The sequence below is a fragment of the Microtus ochrogaster genome, chromosome 5 (assembly GCF_000317375.1).
Source record: "Microtus ochrogaster isolate Prairie Vole_2 chromosome 5, MicOch1.0, whole genome shotgun sequence".
Lineage (NCBI taxonomy): Eukaryota > Metazoa > Chordata > Mammalia > Rodentia > Cricetidae > Microtus > Microtus ochrogaster.
In genome coordinates this window covers 18,790,254-18,806,012 of record NC_022012.1, presented here as the reverse complement: position 1 = coordinate 18,806,012, position 15,759 = coordinate 18,790,254, and the positions used below count along the sequence as shown (strand labels likewise).

Sequence of the window (15,759 nt, the reverse complement as noted above, 5' to 3'; positions counted from 1 at the left end):
AAGCAGAGTAGAACCGAGAAATGGCAGCTACCAAGAAAACATGCTTTACTCTTTCCCAAGCTTTCTCAGGCTTTCAGTGGATCCAGTTGTCCACACGTCTGGGCACCATCTGTTGTAATAAGGAATGGCTGGCTGCTTCCCGCCACCCGGCTAGCTTTTCCCAAAATAATTACACGGACACTGTATTCTTTTAATCACTGCTTGTCCCATTTCTATCTAGCCTCTTCTAGGCTAACTCTCGCACCTGGACTAGCCCATTTCTTATAATCTGTGTAGCACAGCTGGATGCACTTACTGGGAAGATTCTAGCCTACGTCCATCCTGGGTAGGAGCTTCATCGCGTGTGCCTCAGAGAGCAGAGCTCTCGCCTCTGCCCACAAGAGTGGAGCATCGTGTCTCTCTGAGGCGTCTGCCCCCTAGAGGAGAGCTGTCGAGTCTGACCTCACTTTCTCTTCCTCCCAGTATTCTGTTCTCTTTACTCCTCCCACCTGTTTTAACCTATCAGGGCAAGCAGCTTCTTTATTTAATCAACCAATGACCTTCCTCCATCACTCTAGTTTTTGTCAAATTGCAAAAAAATAACCAGCACACTTGATATTCCTATTTATTTTCAGTAGTCTTATAAGTCACTGATGAATATATTCATTTCTTTATATTTGATTTTTGATGTGGAGGCACACCTCTGCATCTTGGATTCATCTACTCTATTACACTTGGACAATATAATTTATCCATCTAATTTTTGTTCATTTTGCTTTATTTTTTTCCAGATTCGCTTGAGTGACCTTATAGCAGCCAGAATCTTAAGATACACAGATTTTGATACCTTAATATACACCTGTGCTCCTGAATTTGACTTCATGGAACGAGCGGTATGAATGTTTTTCTCCTTTTATTCTCTGCACATATAATGGTTGTGTTCTTGGCTGGTTTTTTATTTGGTTTGAAATACCAATTTGGAAACACCCGACTTATTCTATTTCCTGTAGTGTTGGCTGGCCATGTGGCATTTTTCAACAATTTTACCTATAAAATCAATGCCTAATAGTCTGTTTATAAAAGAACTCTAGATAATGGCTAAAGCAGTTAATTTAGGTTAAATGTCTGATCAAAGTAATCATAGCTAGTCCAAAAAAATTGCTCTGACTAGTGCCACTGAGAGACCAGGTAGAAAAATTAAATTAAAAAATTTTTTTTCTTTAAGAAAGTTACTCTTACTGCATTATTACCCTAAATATTAAAAAAAACGTGTTTAAACATAAAGCAAATAAAACCAACCACAAATCACAATCCCAGAGAACTTAGATAACAATGAGAGACATACATAATCTACATGAAAAGCAGAAAAAGTCAAGATCACCTGAGAAAACTGGGAGCATGGGGACCTTGGGAAAGGATTGAAGGGGAGGGGAGAGGCCGGGAGGGGAGCAGAGAAAAATGTAGAGTTCAATAAAAATCAATTTAATAAAACTTGTAACAGATTATTTCCTAGATAGACAAACTGCTAGTGACTCTTAGTGAAGAAATACAGTTTAAGTTATAGAATGGCATGCCATTCACCTTTGAAAAGGCTCAGACTCATAGGTGTTAAAACATTGCTTTGCTGTAAGATCATAGACTAAGAGGTTGTAACCATGTAACATAATTCTTCCATGTGCAGTAGAAGAAAACTAGGCACATTGTCTCTAATGGGTCATTGAACCCCCAATGCATTGCACTTCTTCAGTGCACAGCCTCAGAGTGAGGCTTAGTTTTCTTCTTAAACTATAAAAATGTTGTCTCTGGATCTGTTCTTGCCTAATACCTATGAATTCCAAGTTAACAAAGTAATGAAATCTTATTATTTCTTACCCATTAACTCAGAAACTGTTGTTGACAGCTATCTATTGAGCAGGTCACAGTAGGACTTCAGAGTGGAAGTTTCTTGCACATATGACACATAAGCATAATTAGTAACGTGTCAAGTGAGTTCATATGAGAATTGATGTACAGAACTGTCTGCCTGGTAACACTCTGCACTCTCTCTACTTTCTGTGGTTACTCTGGTGTACTTTCTTCTTAGCTCAAGAAACAGTCATGAAAATAATAGAACTTTTCAGTATAGAAAGTGAGACTGTAGGACCTGTACTTATTAACACACGTAAAATCTAGCATTATTCATATGTAGAAAAATACCACCTAAAAGAAAGGAAAATATATGTAGGCATAATCAAATCTAGGTTCATAGATGTTATGGATAATTTTTGCCTATTAATTGTTTAGCTAATCTCAAAATTAAGATAAAAATAATGGGTTGAATTATAGATTTAAAATTATTTTTATATGTATAGCTCCTAATATTTTTTCTTATTTATCCCCTAGCCCACGGCTCTACTCCATAGTCCCTGGCCCACTGTTACTGGCTCCTTCATCTGGAAAATGCTAAGCCTCTCTACTTTAATGACAAACATGTTGATTAATTCTACCCTCCTCCAACAAAACACATTCGTCCCCTACCATAGTCCCCGTTTCTTCTTTCATGACTAACACAGCAGACAAACACAGACACCAATATTTCATGAGTGAAATGAATTCCAACTTCATCCATTTTCTTACAAAGTCATGATTTCAATAATCTCTACTACTGAATAAAGTTCCACTTTGTATCATCATAACATTATTTTTATCCACTCATCTATTGATAAAAACCTAATCTTGTTCCCTTTCTTGTGAATAGTGAAATACTAGACATGGATGTGCTCGTATCTCTGTGATAGCTGGCTCAGAGTTCTGTGGCTATGCCACAGATGTGATGTGCTGATCTTTTGATAGTTCTACTTCTAGATATTTGAGGAATATCTGTTAGTTTCTATTGTGGCTGCTCTGATTTCCATCCCGCCAATAGGTTCCCCTTTGTCTGCACCTTTGCCAACATTGTTTTCTTGATGAGAGCTATTCTGACGGAGCAAGATGGCTAAGAATATGACTATGGACCCCTTTTCAAAACCCATTGTCTTTTCCACTTCTTTTCGAAAACTACCTATTCAGTTCAAGTTATTAGTTAGATATTTTAGTGTTTATTTTTTAAGTCCTTTATATAATTTGATATTAAACTCTTGCCTGCTTTGGCAATTGTTACCTTTCTCATGAAGAAACTTAAAAATTTTTGCATAGCCTGTTTGTTAATTCTTGGCATTATTTCCTTTGCTATTGGCATCCTTTGCAGAAAGTCCTTGCTATGCTGAGACATTCAAAATTTTATCTATATTTCCCTCAAGCAATTTCAAAGCTTCAGGTCTAATATTTGAATCATGTGACGGCTGGGGGCTTTTCTGAAGGGTAGGACTGCCAGTCATTTTCTAAAGCCAGGGCCAGCTGGCCTTCCTTTTGCATGAGCCTGTTTTTTCTTCCCCTCTCCCTACCAGGTAATGACAAAGTTGAAGTTAATTTTTGGTACATTGTCTTAGTCAGTATTCTATTGCTATAAAAAGACATCACAACCACGGCAAACTCTTACATAAGAAAGCATTTAATTGGGTCTGGCTTACAGCTTTTGAGGTTTAGTCCATTATCATCATAGTGGGAAGCCTGGCAGGAAGTTTGGCAGCATACAGACAGACTTGGTGCTGGAGAGAGAGCTGAGAGTTCTCTATCTGAATCTGCAGGCAGCAGGAAGCAAGAAAAACACTGCGGGGGGGGGGGGGGGGGGGGTGGGGTTTTTGGCCCCCCCAAGCCCCCCCCCCCCGCCCCAGAGACACACTTTCTGTTAAAAACACCTCTTAATCCTTTTAAATAATGCCACTCCCTGATGACTAAGCATTCAAATGAACCTATGCGGACCATTCATACCACATACAATGATAGTGTTCTTGGCACATCTCAACTGGTCTTTCACCACTTTTGTAAATTTCTGAAGGCCCTCTCAGCTCTTGGTGTAGAGCCTCTTACTCTTAAAGCTTTCCACTTAACCATGTCATAGAACAGCTTCTAGGCTGCTGTCTTCATTGAATGGTTTTTATAACCATTTTAATTGTTTTATTTTTTTGAAATTAATAAGCATATATTTTGCTAAAAACAAGAAAATTTAAACTTTAGTAAATATCATTATGACACTCAGTTTGACATATTTACTGCTTCAAAGTAAAATTTCATGATTAACAATTTTTAATCTTTTGCTGTATTTTAGACTCCACTGAGATACACAAAGACATTATTGCTTCCACTTGTTATAGTGATTACGTACTTTATTTTTAAAAAGGTATGTAAAGATTTATCACTTTTTATGGTTTCAAGAAAAGAGCTATAATAAATTAATGCTAATTGCTCAAATCCTTTCTTACTTTTAGGTTTAATTCTTTTTATCTGTCTAAATAATTTTATTCAGGTGGTTTTGGTATTAAACTTTAAAAATCACACTATTAAAGATGCTTTATTTTATTATTTCAAAGGTAATTTTACCAATCACTGACTGTATGTAAAGAATTGCATTTACTTGAAAGCATAATGGATAAGCCAAACATGGCCACTCCCTGACCAAGCATGCGGTGTGAAACACCGCACAAGTAGCTAAAGAATAAAGTCGTAGTTGTGTGGCACGAGTGAGAAGTAGTGTGAGCACATTCAAAGTCTTCATCTACTCTGAGTAGATGTGCAGTGCATAGGAGAAAGCTACAGAAGCACCAAAACAATCTTTCCTTACACATGCGCTGTTTTTTCATCAAAAGACCTTGCCATGTTAAAAGAAACTATCTTTAAATTTTCACTAGCATATTTTCATGGTTTAAGACTTTAATGACAGAAATCCTCATGGTTACTTTTAGTATATTGGAGAATCATTTCCTTCCTTCCTTTCTTCTTTCCTTCCTTCCTTCCTTCCTTCCTTCCTTCCTTCCTTCCTTCCTTCCTTTCTTTCTTTTTTTTATGAAACAATCCTGTCCTGGAACTCACTCTGTAGGCCAGGCTGACCTCAAACTCACAGAGATCTGCCTGCCTCTGCCTCCCCAGTTCTGGGATTAAAGGCGTGTGCCACCACACTTTTAGCATACAGGAGCCATCTTTATTTATATTGTTAGTAGTGTCTTAAGTCAGCCTAGGTTTGTTTTTCCCTGTTTAGCAGAAGCTATAACATGATTCCTTACCCACAATTTCAGTTATGGTCTAGTTGAAAGAGTTTTATATACTTAATGTTAAAAATTGCATGTCTTTTCCATGTAGTCCCTGTGCCCTATTTCTTCTCCCTGTCTTTCAGCATAGAATATGAGTAGTCATTTGAATAAAGAAGGCACCACCCTCCAAGTCTATACCTGACTTAGCTCCTTTCCACTGGGGCAGTCAGAAGGGAGGGGAAGATGAATGGGCTGGATGACAAGAAGGCTACTGTTCTCCTGTGCCCTGGTCTACCATGCTCAAAGCGGAGATATTTTACAGTGTGTGTCTCTGTACTCCATCAAAGTAGACCATGGCATTCTTGCCAGGCTCAACATAAACTTAGAGACTAAAATGTGAAGTAACTGTTGAATGAAGTGCAGCAGAGGATAGCTATGCTATTTTTTTTTTATCAAACACAGATACTCTCAAATATTTTGTTAGTATTCAAATACTGCAAAGCCTAAACTGGTGTGTACATAAACACATATGTACACACGCACACAAAGACGCACACACAGAGACACATACCTGTAGCCACTAAAGCTCCACTCCTTTCTGTTTCCTTGTCGACTCTTCATTCTTACCTTGCCTGTATGGCTTATTTTTCACTTCATGGGTATAGCTGATGTTCAGTTAGATTTTTGCTTGTATAAAAGAACCTCATAGAAGAAGGATGATGTATGTAATTTGATTCTACTGAGAAAGCATAAATATTAAATTCCTACAAACTGATATTTTTATTGATACCCTCATATTTTCTGAATATGTGAGTAGAATTATATATATTATTTGAGACATATTAAATTAATATTACATTTATGTTTTCCTTGAATTTGAAATATTTTTCTATGAAACATGCTCTTAAATTAATAAATAAAATTAAAATTTCTATACTTAAATTTTATTTCCTCTAAAGATTAGTTATCTATTCAGCTATCTATATTTACATATTCATTTGGGTTATAAGCTACTATTTTATGAAGTATGAACTTTTAGGTATCCATGGATTCTTTTGTTTACATGGTAAATCCTTTGTGGCCCAGCTTAGTTTACACATTTCCTCCTTCCCTCTCCATCATCTGGTACTTTCTGGTGAGAACTAATAATCCTCCAATAGCAGCTACCTTGAATTGAGAGTAGTTAAGAAAGCAGATGGATCAATAACTTATTTAATAATTACCTAGAGTTTGGAGTAAAACAGGAATATAAATAAGCAGGGAAGAGGAAGAACCAGAGGAAGAGAGGGATGTGGCAGCTATGGTGCCTGGAAGAGGTTTTAGGTAATCTGTCTCCCCCCACCCCGCTGCCCAGCTAAAATAGTTTCAGTACTTACCCAAGCTAAGTGCTTTAGAGCTGAAATAGACATAAGATTTATTCTACCACTTCTACTGAATACACCAGGAAGCTATCATAAGTTTATGATTTAAAGCTGGGAGCCATCTATTACAGAGGCTTTAACATTAAGAAGGTGATTTTCATGGTGATACCTGTAATCTCAGGATGTGGAGGCTGAGTCACAAGGATCATTAGTTCCAGGGTGACCTAGGTAAGGGATACGTTTATATCCAAAAAGACGAAAGAAAACAAATGAAGAAAGCAAAGGAAAAGAATCTTGGTGGTATGGGAGGTTTATACTAATGAGTTCATGTTTCCATATATCATAGTATGTCATAAAGTCTCATTGATTGATTCTGTTTACAGATTGCTCGTGATATCATATGTGCCTTATGTACAAACACTTACATAAGGTAATTCTTTCAGAGTTTTTTTAATCATACTATGTTCATTATTAAGTAAATTATTGAAATATTAATTTTTGAATGACTGTTTACTTCAACATTATGATCAAAAAGGAAATAAGAAATAAATTTAATTTAAAAAAAATGTTACTATTATGGATTTAGACTATTCAAAATTGCTTTAGGTATATTTATGTTTCAAAATAATTAAAATTTTAAACTTACTTAATTTGTATATATATATATATCATGAGAGTTTAAATTTCATAAACAAATAACCTGTTTTATTTGAACCATCATTATTTTTAACTTTCAGAAAAAAAATAACTGTTATATTTCTATATAACTATTAAATGTTAAATGTTTTACCAAAATTATTTCTTAAAATATTTGTCATATCACATCTTTAGTGGTTTCAGTAAAATTGTTGTAATCAGGGCACAGTCTGGAGCCAATGAAATATAATATAACTCGTATCACACATAACTTAGAAAAATACCTTCTGAAGAAATGTTATTTCAAACTATGTTTAATAATAGTAGTTATATCAGTTAATTTTACTTAATATCTTTTAATTTTTGGATAGTTTATATTTTCAGAAATATTGTACCAACCATGCTGAGTGTTCTTTCAAGCCCTGTGTACTCTATGCTTGTGTTTTTATTAGCAGATTTTGTGTGGTTGTCAGTGAAGCTATTGAGACCTCGAGTGCAATTGCTGCAATGTTTTCCAAACCAGGGTGCTAATAAACACCCTCTGTTTCATGTGGGTCAGCTGGAAGCTGGAGATGTGTGTGGTGCTAAATTAGTGTCCTTGATAATTCCTTCCATAAGAATGCATGAAGGGACGTGGAACATTTCACTGTATGAACCATAACTGATAGAGATGTGAAAACTGTCCTCAGATACTGGCAAAGTGATGAAATGTGGAAGAAGAAAGGCTTGTGAGGGCAAGTGGGTGGGAGGCACTAATTCAGAATATGGGAGTCTTTTTTTAAGATCTGTTTAGTATATTTATTCTTAGTGATTTATTTCTTCTTAGACAATAAACTTTTATATATATTATCCATACCTAATATAATTTGAAGCAAGGAATAAATTCCTAATATATGTGAATTTTGAAATGTCTGTATAGTCAAAACTATATGAAACTTTCTGGTATTCTGTGTTCGTTTGTTGGTTACATATATTATCCACATAAAAAAGAAAACTATTCAAAATGCCTTAGATAGCTTCCTGTTGTACACAGAGATCATTGTGGTAGTTACTGGTCTCATTGCTATAGCAGAAATACCATAAGATAGGGAGGGTTTATTGTACTAATTTTCCAGGGGACACAGTCCATCATGGTCACAGGGAGGAGGCAGTGGAACACCACCTGCACAGCCATAAAGCAGAGTGGTGATGCTTGGCCACTTCAGGCTTTCTCCTTTGAGTTACCCAGCAATGTAATAGTGCACCCTCATTTAGGAGGGGGTTTTCCACTATAGTTAACCTGATCTAGATCATCTCTCATAGACATTCCAATGATTTGTTTGTTTCCATGGTGGTTTTAAATACTGTCAAGATGACATTCTGAATCATCACAACTTGATCAACTTGATCCCCCGAATATATCAGTTTTAAGACATAATGTTATCTCTTGTTCCCATTCACTCATGGCATCTCTTAATATAAAACACACTCATCAGTCTTCAAGTACTCATTGTCTTTAGTAATTCAAACACAGTACAAAAGTCTGAAGTCCAAGGCTTATCTAAGACTCATGGCAACCAATACTTTTCACCCTCTACTTTTGCTTCTTGAAAATAGACTGCTTTCAGTCTGCCCCAGCCATACAACTGTCACACACATTCCGGAGTAAATAGTTTGGTCCTACACTGATTTCTTCTCTGTCTGGATGGAGTTAGTGAGCTCTCATTAGCTCAGGTAAACTGTTTCAGTGGGTGTCCCCATCATGGTCTTAACCTTTTTGCTCCTATTCTCATTCCTCCCACTCTTCAACTGGACTTTGGGCGGTCAGTTGCTCCACTGTGGATCTCTGCCTCTGCTTCCATCAGTTGCTGAATGAATGTTCTATGGTGACATTTAAGATAGTCATCAATCTGACTATAGGGCAAGGCTAGTTCAGGCACCATCTCCACTATTGCTTAGGGACTTAGCTGAGGCCATCCTTGTGGATTCCTGGGAATTTCTCTAGTGCCAGGTTTCCTGCTAGCCCCATAATATTTCCCTCAATCAAGATGTCTCTTTCCTTGTTCTCTATCTCTGTCCTTTCCCCTTCTTGACTATCCCATTCCCTCAAGTTCTTCTCCCCTACCCTTCTCTCCTCCTCCTCTCATTCCACCCTTCCCAATTTTCTCAGCAGATCTTGTCTATTTTCCCTTTCCAGGGGGGATCTATATATGTTTCTCTTAGAGTTCTCATTGTTACTTGGCTTCTATGGGGTTGTGGACTATAGGCTCTTTATCCTATGCTTTACAGGTAGTATCTACTAATGAATGAGTACATATCATGCTCCTCTTTCTGGGTCTAGGTTAACTCACTCAAGATAGGTTTTTCTAGTTCCATCCATTTGCCTGCAATTTTCAAGATTTTTTTTTCCTTTTTACTGCTGAGTACTACTCCATTGTACAAAAGTACCACATTTCTTTATCTATTCTTTGGTTGAGGGGCATCTAGGTTGTTTCCAGGTTCTGGGTATTACAAATAATACTGCTATGAACATAGTTGAGCAAATGTCTTTGTAGTATGATTGAGTGTCCTTTGGGTATATGCCTAAGAGTGGTATTGCTGGGTCCTGAAGTAGGTAGATTCTAAATTTTTGAGAAACTGCCATACTGATTTCCAGAGTGTTTATACAAGCTTGCATTCCCACCAGCAATGGAAGAGTGTTCCCCTTACTCTACATCCTCTCTAGGATGACCTATCATTGGTGTTTTTTTTTTTTTATCTTATCTTTTCTCACTGGTATCAGATAATATTTCAGAGTCGTTTTGATTTGCATTTGCCTGATGGCTAAGGATGTTGTACATTTTCTTAAGTGTCTTTCAGCCATTTGAGATTCTGTTGAGAATTCTCTGTTTAGATTTGTACCCATTTTGTAAATGGATTATTTAGAATTTTGATGTATAATTTCTTAAATTCTTTATATATTTGGGAGATCGGTTCTCTCTGATGTGGGGTTGGTGAAGATCTTTTCCTATTCAGTAGGCTGCCTTTCTGTCTTATTTACTGTCCTTTGCTTTACAGAAGCTTCTCAGTTTCCGGAGGTCCCATTTATTTATTGTTGTTCTAAGTGTCTGTGCTACTGGTGCTATATTTAGGAAGTGGTCTCCTGTGCCCATTCATTGAAGGCTACTTCCCACTTTCTCCTCTATTAGCTTCAGTGAGGTCAGATTTATATTGAGGTCTTTGATTCATTTTAATTGGTTGTATTTCAAATAGGATTTGTGAAGGTAACATCATCTGCTTTGAGTTTATGTGTGCAACTGCCACTTTATGTCTAGAATAGCATTTCATAGCTTTCTTCCTATCTTCAAGCTCTTATGAGCTTTCAACCCTCTTCTGTGATGTGCCTTGAACCTTGGTAGTATACTGTGTTTGATACTGTGGTATTGTAATCTTATGGAAAACAAAAAGTGTGGTTCCTGCACAAAACTGATTTGGCTATGTGTGTCCTTTTGTGGTTTCATACTTAGAGTTGATTATTTCTCTTTATTCAAAAAATACATGATGGTTTTAATATTGTACTGAATCTGTAGGTTAATGTGGATGATATGTACATTTTACCAATATTAAGTCTCCTAATTAATGGGAATAGGATTGTCTTTTGTGATTATAATTTTTCTTTTTTTATTAAGTTTTATTGAGCTCTACATTTTTATCTGTTCCCCTCCCTGCCTTTTCCCTGCCCCCTCCAAACTTCCCTCAAGGTCCCCATGCTCCAAATTTACTCAGGAGATCTTGTCTTTTTCTACTTCCCATGTAGACTAGATCTATGTAAGTCTCTCTTAATGTCCGCATTGTTGTCTAAGTTATCTGGGATTGTGATTTGTAGGCTGATTTTCATTGCTTTATGTTTAAAAACCACCTATGTGTGAGTACATGTGATAATTATTTTTCTGTGTCAGGGTTACCTCATTCAAAATAATGTTTTCTAGCTCCATCCATTTTCTTGCAAAATTCAAGGTGTAATTATTTTTTTCTGCTATGTAGTACTCCATTGTGTAAATATACCACATTTGCCTTGTCCATTCTTTGGTTGAGGGGCATTTAGGTTGTTTCTGGCTGTGACAAACAAAGCTGCTATGAACATAGTTGAGCACATGTCCTTGTGGCACGATTGAGCATCCTTTGGATATATACCCAAAAGTGATATTACTGGATCTTGAGGGAGGTTATTTCCTAATTTTATGAGAAAGGGCCACACTGACATCCGAAGGGGCTGTCATCCCCACCAGCAATGTAGAAGTGTTCCCTTTACCCCACAACCTGTCCAGCATAAGTTGTCATCAGTGTTTTTGATCTTGGCCACTTTTACAGGTGTAAGATGGAATCTCAGAGCTGCTTTGATTTGCATTTCTCTGATGACCAAGGATGTTGAGCATTTCCTTAAGCGTCTTTCAGCCATTTTAAATTCCTCTGTTGAGAGTTCTCTGTTTAGGTCTGTACTCCATTTTTTTATTGGATCATTTGTTCTTTTGATGACCAATTTCTTGGGTTCTTTGTATATTTTGGAGATCAGACCTCTGTCTGATGTGGGGTTGGTGAAGATCTTTGACCATTCTGTAGGCTGTTGTTTTGTCTTGTTGACCATATCCTTTGCTTTTCAGTTTCAGGAGGTCCCATTTATTAATTGTTTCTCTCAGTGTTTGTGCTACTGGAGTTATATTTAGAAAGTGGTTCCCTGTGCCAATGCATTCAAGTGTACTTCCCCTTTCTCTTCTATAAGGTTCAGAGTTGCTGGCTTTATGTTGAGGTCTTTGATCCATTCGGACTTAGAGTTTTATGCATGGTAATACGTATGGGTCTATTTTCATTCTTTTTCATGTTGATATCCAGTTATGCTAGCACCATTTGTTGAATATGTTTTCTTTTTTCCATTTGATATTTTTTGCTTCTTTGTCAAAAATCAGGTGTTCGAAGGTATGTGGATTGATATCTGGATCTTCTATTTGGTTCTATTGGTCCTTCTGTCTGTTCTTATGCTAATACCAGGCTGTTTTCAGTACTGTAGCTCTGTAGTAGAGTTTGAAGTCAGGGATTGTGATGCCTCCAGAAGTTCTTTTATTATACCGGATTGTTTGGGCTCTCCTAGGTTTTTTGCTTTTCCATATGAAGTTGAGTACCATTCTTTTTCAAGGTTGTGAAGAATTTTTCTGTGATTTTGATGGGCATTGCGTTGAATCTGTATTGCTTTTGGTAAGATTGCCATTTTTACTATGTTAATTCTTCCTACCCAAGAGCATGGGAGATCTTTCCACTTTCTGGTGTCTTCTTCAATTTCTTTCTTCAAAGATTTAAAGTTCTTGTCATACAAGTCTTCTACATGTTTGGTTAGAGTTACTCTGATATAGTTATACTATTTGTGACTATTGTGAAGGGTGTTGTTTCTCTGATTTCTTCCCCAGCCCTTTTGTCATCTGTGCATAGGAGGGCTACTATTTTATTTTGAGTTAATCTTGTATCCTGCCACATTACTGAAAGTGTTTATGAGTAGTAGAAGTTCCTTGGTAGAATTTTGGGGGTTGCTTACGTAAACTATCATATCACCAGCAAACAGTGAGAGTTTCACCTTTTTTTTTCCGATTTGTATCCCCTTGATCTCCTTTTGGTGTCTTATTGCTCTAGCTAGGACCTCAAGAACTATATTGAATAGATACAGAGAGAGTGGACAACCTTGCTTGTTCCTGATTTCAGTGGAATTCCTGGGAGTTTCTCTCCATTTAGTTTGATGTTGGCTGTTGGCTTGCTATATATTGCCTTTATTATGTTTAGGTATGTTTCTTGTATCCCTGCTCTCTCCAAGACCTTTATCATGAAGGGATTTTGTATTTTGTTGAAAGCTTTTTTGGAATCTAATGAGATGATCAAGTGATTTTTATTTTTCAGTTTTCAAACTGCATTTATTTCATTGACTTTTTTATTTTTTAGCATTTTGGTTCCATTTTTAGGGCCAGGGTATACTTTTTTTCACTGATTCCAGGACCAAAGTATATTTCTTTGGCTCTGATTTTAGGATCAGGTTATATTTCTTTGGTTCTGGGTTCAGAGCTAAAGTGTTTCTTTCACTAGCTCTGGTTTCAGTGTCAGGGTAGGTTTCTTTCACTAATTCGGATTTCAGGAACAGGGTGGATTTCTTTTGCTAGCTCTGGTTCCAGTACCAGGGTTGATTTCTTAGGCTAGCTCTTTTACTCTACACTCCTTCCTATATAAATAAAAATGAAAAATTTTAACTTAACACAACAAAACAGTTGTCAAGGAAAAATTATGTTTCTAATATTTAATCCATCTGTATTTAGAAAATTCAGAGAAAACACTTCACCATCCTTCTCATCTTAGTGATTTCCAAGTTTTGTATCTAATTTATTTTCTAGCATAACCAAGGAAAACAGCAACTCTGTTTAGTCTTTAACTCTTTCAAAGACCCCAGAAAGATGTGATATTACATGACAACAGAGACATCTTGCTTCCTGAACAGTCACTACAGGTCTAGACTATCTGACAGACATTTCAATGAAGCAGGAAATTTCAAGGAATGTCCTACCTTATATCGGCAAAGTTCAGCAGTAACTTTCCTGTGTGTCCTGCAGAATGTTGGCAGACTCTCCCATAAATCAGAAATTTTGAAGGACTGCACTATGTTGTTTTGGCAAAGTTAAACCGTCACTTTCCTGTGGGTTCTACATGTCCAATTTGCATGGCACCTAGTCAAGCAATCAAGGCAATAACAGTTTCTTCCCCAATGGCTAAAATTGTTCAAATAGCTAGACTCCTATGAAGTTTTTTCAATGTTCATCTTCCTTTTATGAATTAATTGGTGCTTCCAGGAGCAGTTGTGTCTCATTGTCATGAAAAACCTTGGGTTATTAAACATCTTAAATAACATATTCTGTAGGTCTTTGAAATGTTTAAAACACCATCTATCTGTCTAAAATATACCCATTTAAATTTGAAAACACACCTAATGTGACTATAATTTGATTATTATAGATTAACTACTTACCACATTTCTTAATTATGTATTGCATTTTTAAATGAGTTACTACATAAACCACAAACAAGAGTAGAAACATATAGGGTGTAACAAAATTAACTTTAAATTAAATTTTTATCCATGTCCCAAAATCCATCCTAATATAAAATATCTGAGATTAATAGTTGTCTTTTTAACTTATATGCTTATATTCCCCTAAATTATAACAAACCCACCAAATAACCAACAGCCACCCATACCATTTTTTGGGAATGTGGATGTCCTTTTCTCTAGACTACTTTCTATTGTCTGTGGGTGAAACATCTTTAAGGTCCCTGAGAAAATTTGAGATAATGGGCAATTCGTGGGAAGACAAACTGTAATCTTTGTTGATAGATATCATCTGTCAAGATTCAGGAGTTCTCCCCTGATCAATCTTGATTGAACTCATTCCTGAAAGAATCAACAGCCTCTTGTCTTCTGTGGGAACAAAATCAAAACCTGTTCTCCAAAGGATTTTTAAATTCCCTTTGACAAATACAGTTTTAAATTCTTAAGTATCTAGGTTTAGTTCAATCCTGCAGTCTTGTTCACAATCCCATGTCTCCCAGCAGTGTCCCTTTCCCATCAGCATTCAAAAAAGCTCAACATCAATACAGTACCATACAGGATCCAGACTCCCTGTGTATTTCCCATCTCTGCCTGACTTTTTTCTTCTTTATTACTCTTACTTTCTCTATAAAGTCTTTATTTTTATAAACTATTCATTTCTTTCTGTGACTGTCTATACCCATTTTCGTTTCTTTCTTAAGACTACACACATTGGGAGCTGGTCGGTGGTGGCGCATGCCTTTAATCCCAGCACTCAGGAGGCAGAGGCAGGCAGATCTTCATGATTTCGAGGCCAGCCTGGTCTACAAGAGCTAGTTCCCAGTCAGGCTCCAAAGCTACAGAGAAACCCTGTTTTGAAAAACCAAAACACACACACACACACACACACACACACACACACACACACAAACCTACACATATTGTAAAATACACTGGAACCTGTAACCAGGTTTATCCATCTGGATCTTTTTTACTGCATTTTTTTAGATTTGTTTTTTTCATCTAAATGAGCAAAAAGATGCTAAGCAGTGAGGCTAGGACCTCTGTGATGCTTTGGTGACTGACTTGGCCCACTTCTTGGGTTGAGAAAGCCAAGCCTAAAGTTCACAGGGACATTTGTAACTGAGAACTTCATTCAACATTTCTAGCTGCAGGAAGTCAGCATCTGCATTGCCATTTCTAGTTTCTCTTTAGCACTGCCAGTTGAACAGCAGCATCTCTTAAGGGAGCCATGTCCTTTTCATTCCTTCTTTCCTCCCTCACTCCCTCCTTTCCTTCTTCCTTTCTGTCTGTATTTCTGTCTTTATTTCTTTTTTTCCCCAGATTTCTTAGACCTTACATGAAAATTCAGTCACATGCTAGGAGCCAAAATGTTGTTTGTTTTTATTCTTTTGGCTCTTTTGAAAATTTGGTTCCAGATTCATATGCCAAAATGTTATTTTTCCAACTCTTTGGCTCTTTAGTCTTTTGGGAGACCACCACCTAGCTCAGAAATAAATCCATCCAGAGTCTTTTTATTATTTGTAAATATCCAGTCTTAGTTTGGCTTATTTCTTGCCACCTTTTCTTTTTTTTTTTTTTTTTT

At 36.6% G+C, this 15,759-nt stretch overlaps 1 protein-coding gene across 1 annotated transcript in view; it reads left to right on the top strand.

The window, feature by feature from the left end:
* Dpy19l2 (dpy-19 like 2) overlaps positions 1 to 15,759 on the top strand; it is a 129,254-nt gene that overhangs the window by 86,238 nt on the left and 27,257 nt on the right. The window contains exons 14-16 of the mRNA XM_026779547.1: positions 771 to 872; positions 4,166 to 4,237; positions 6,829 to 6,875. Coding sequence (XP_026635348.1) covers positions 771 to 872; positions 4,166 to 4,237; positions 6,829 to 6,875 — 221 coding nt within the window. The remainder of the gene's footprint in view (positions 1 to 770; positions 873 to 4,165; positions 4,238 to 6,828; positions 6,876 to 15,759) is intronic.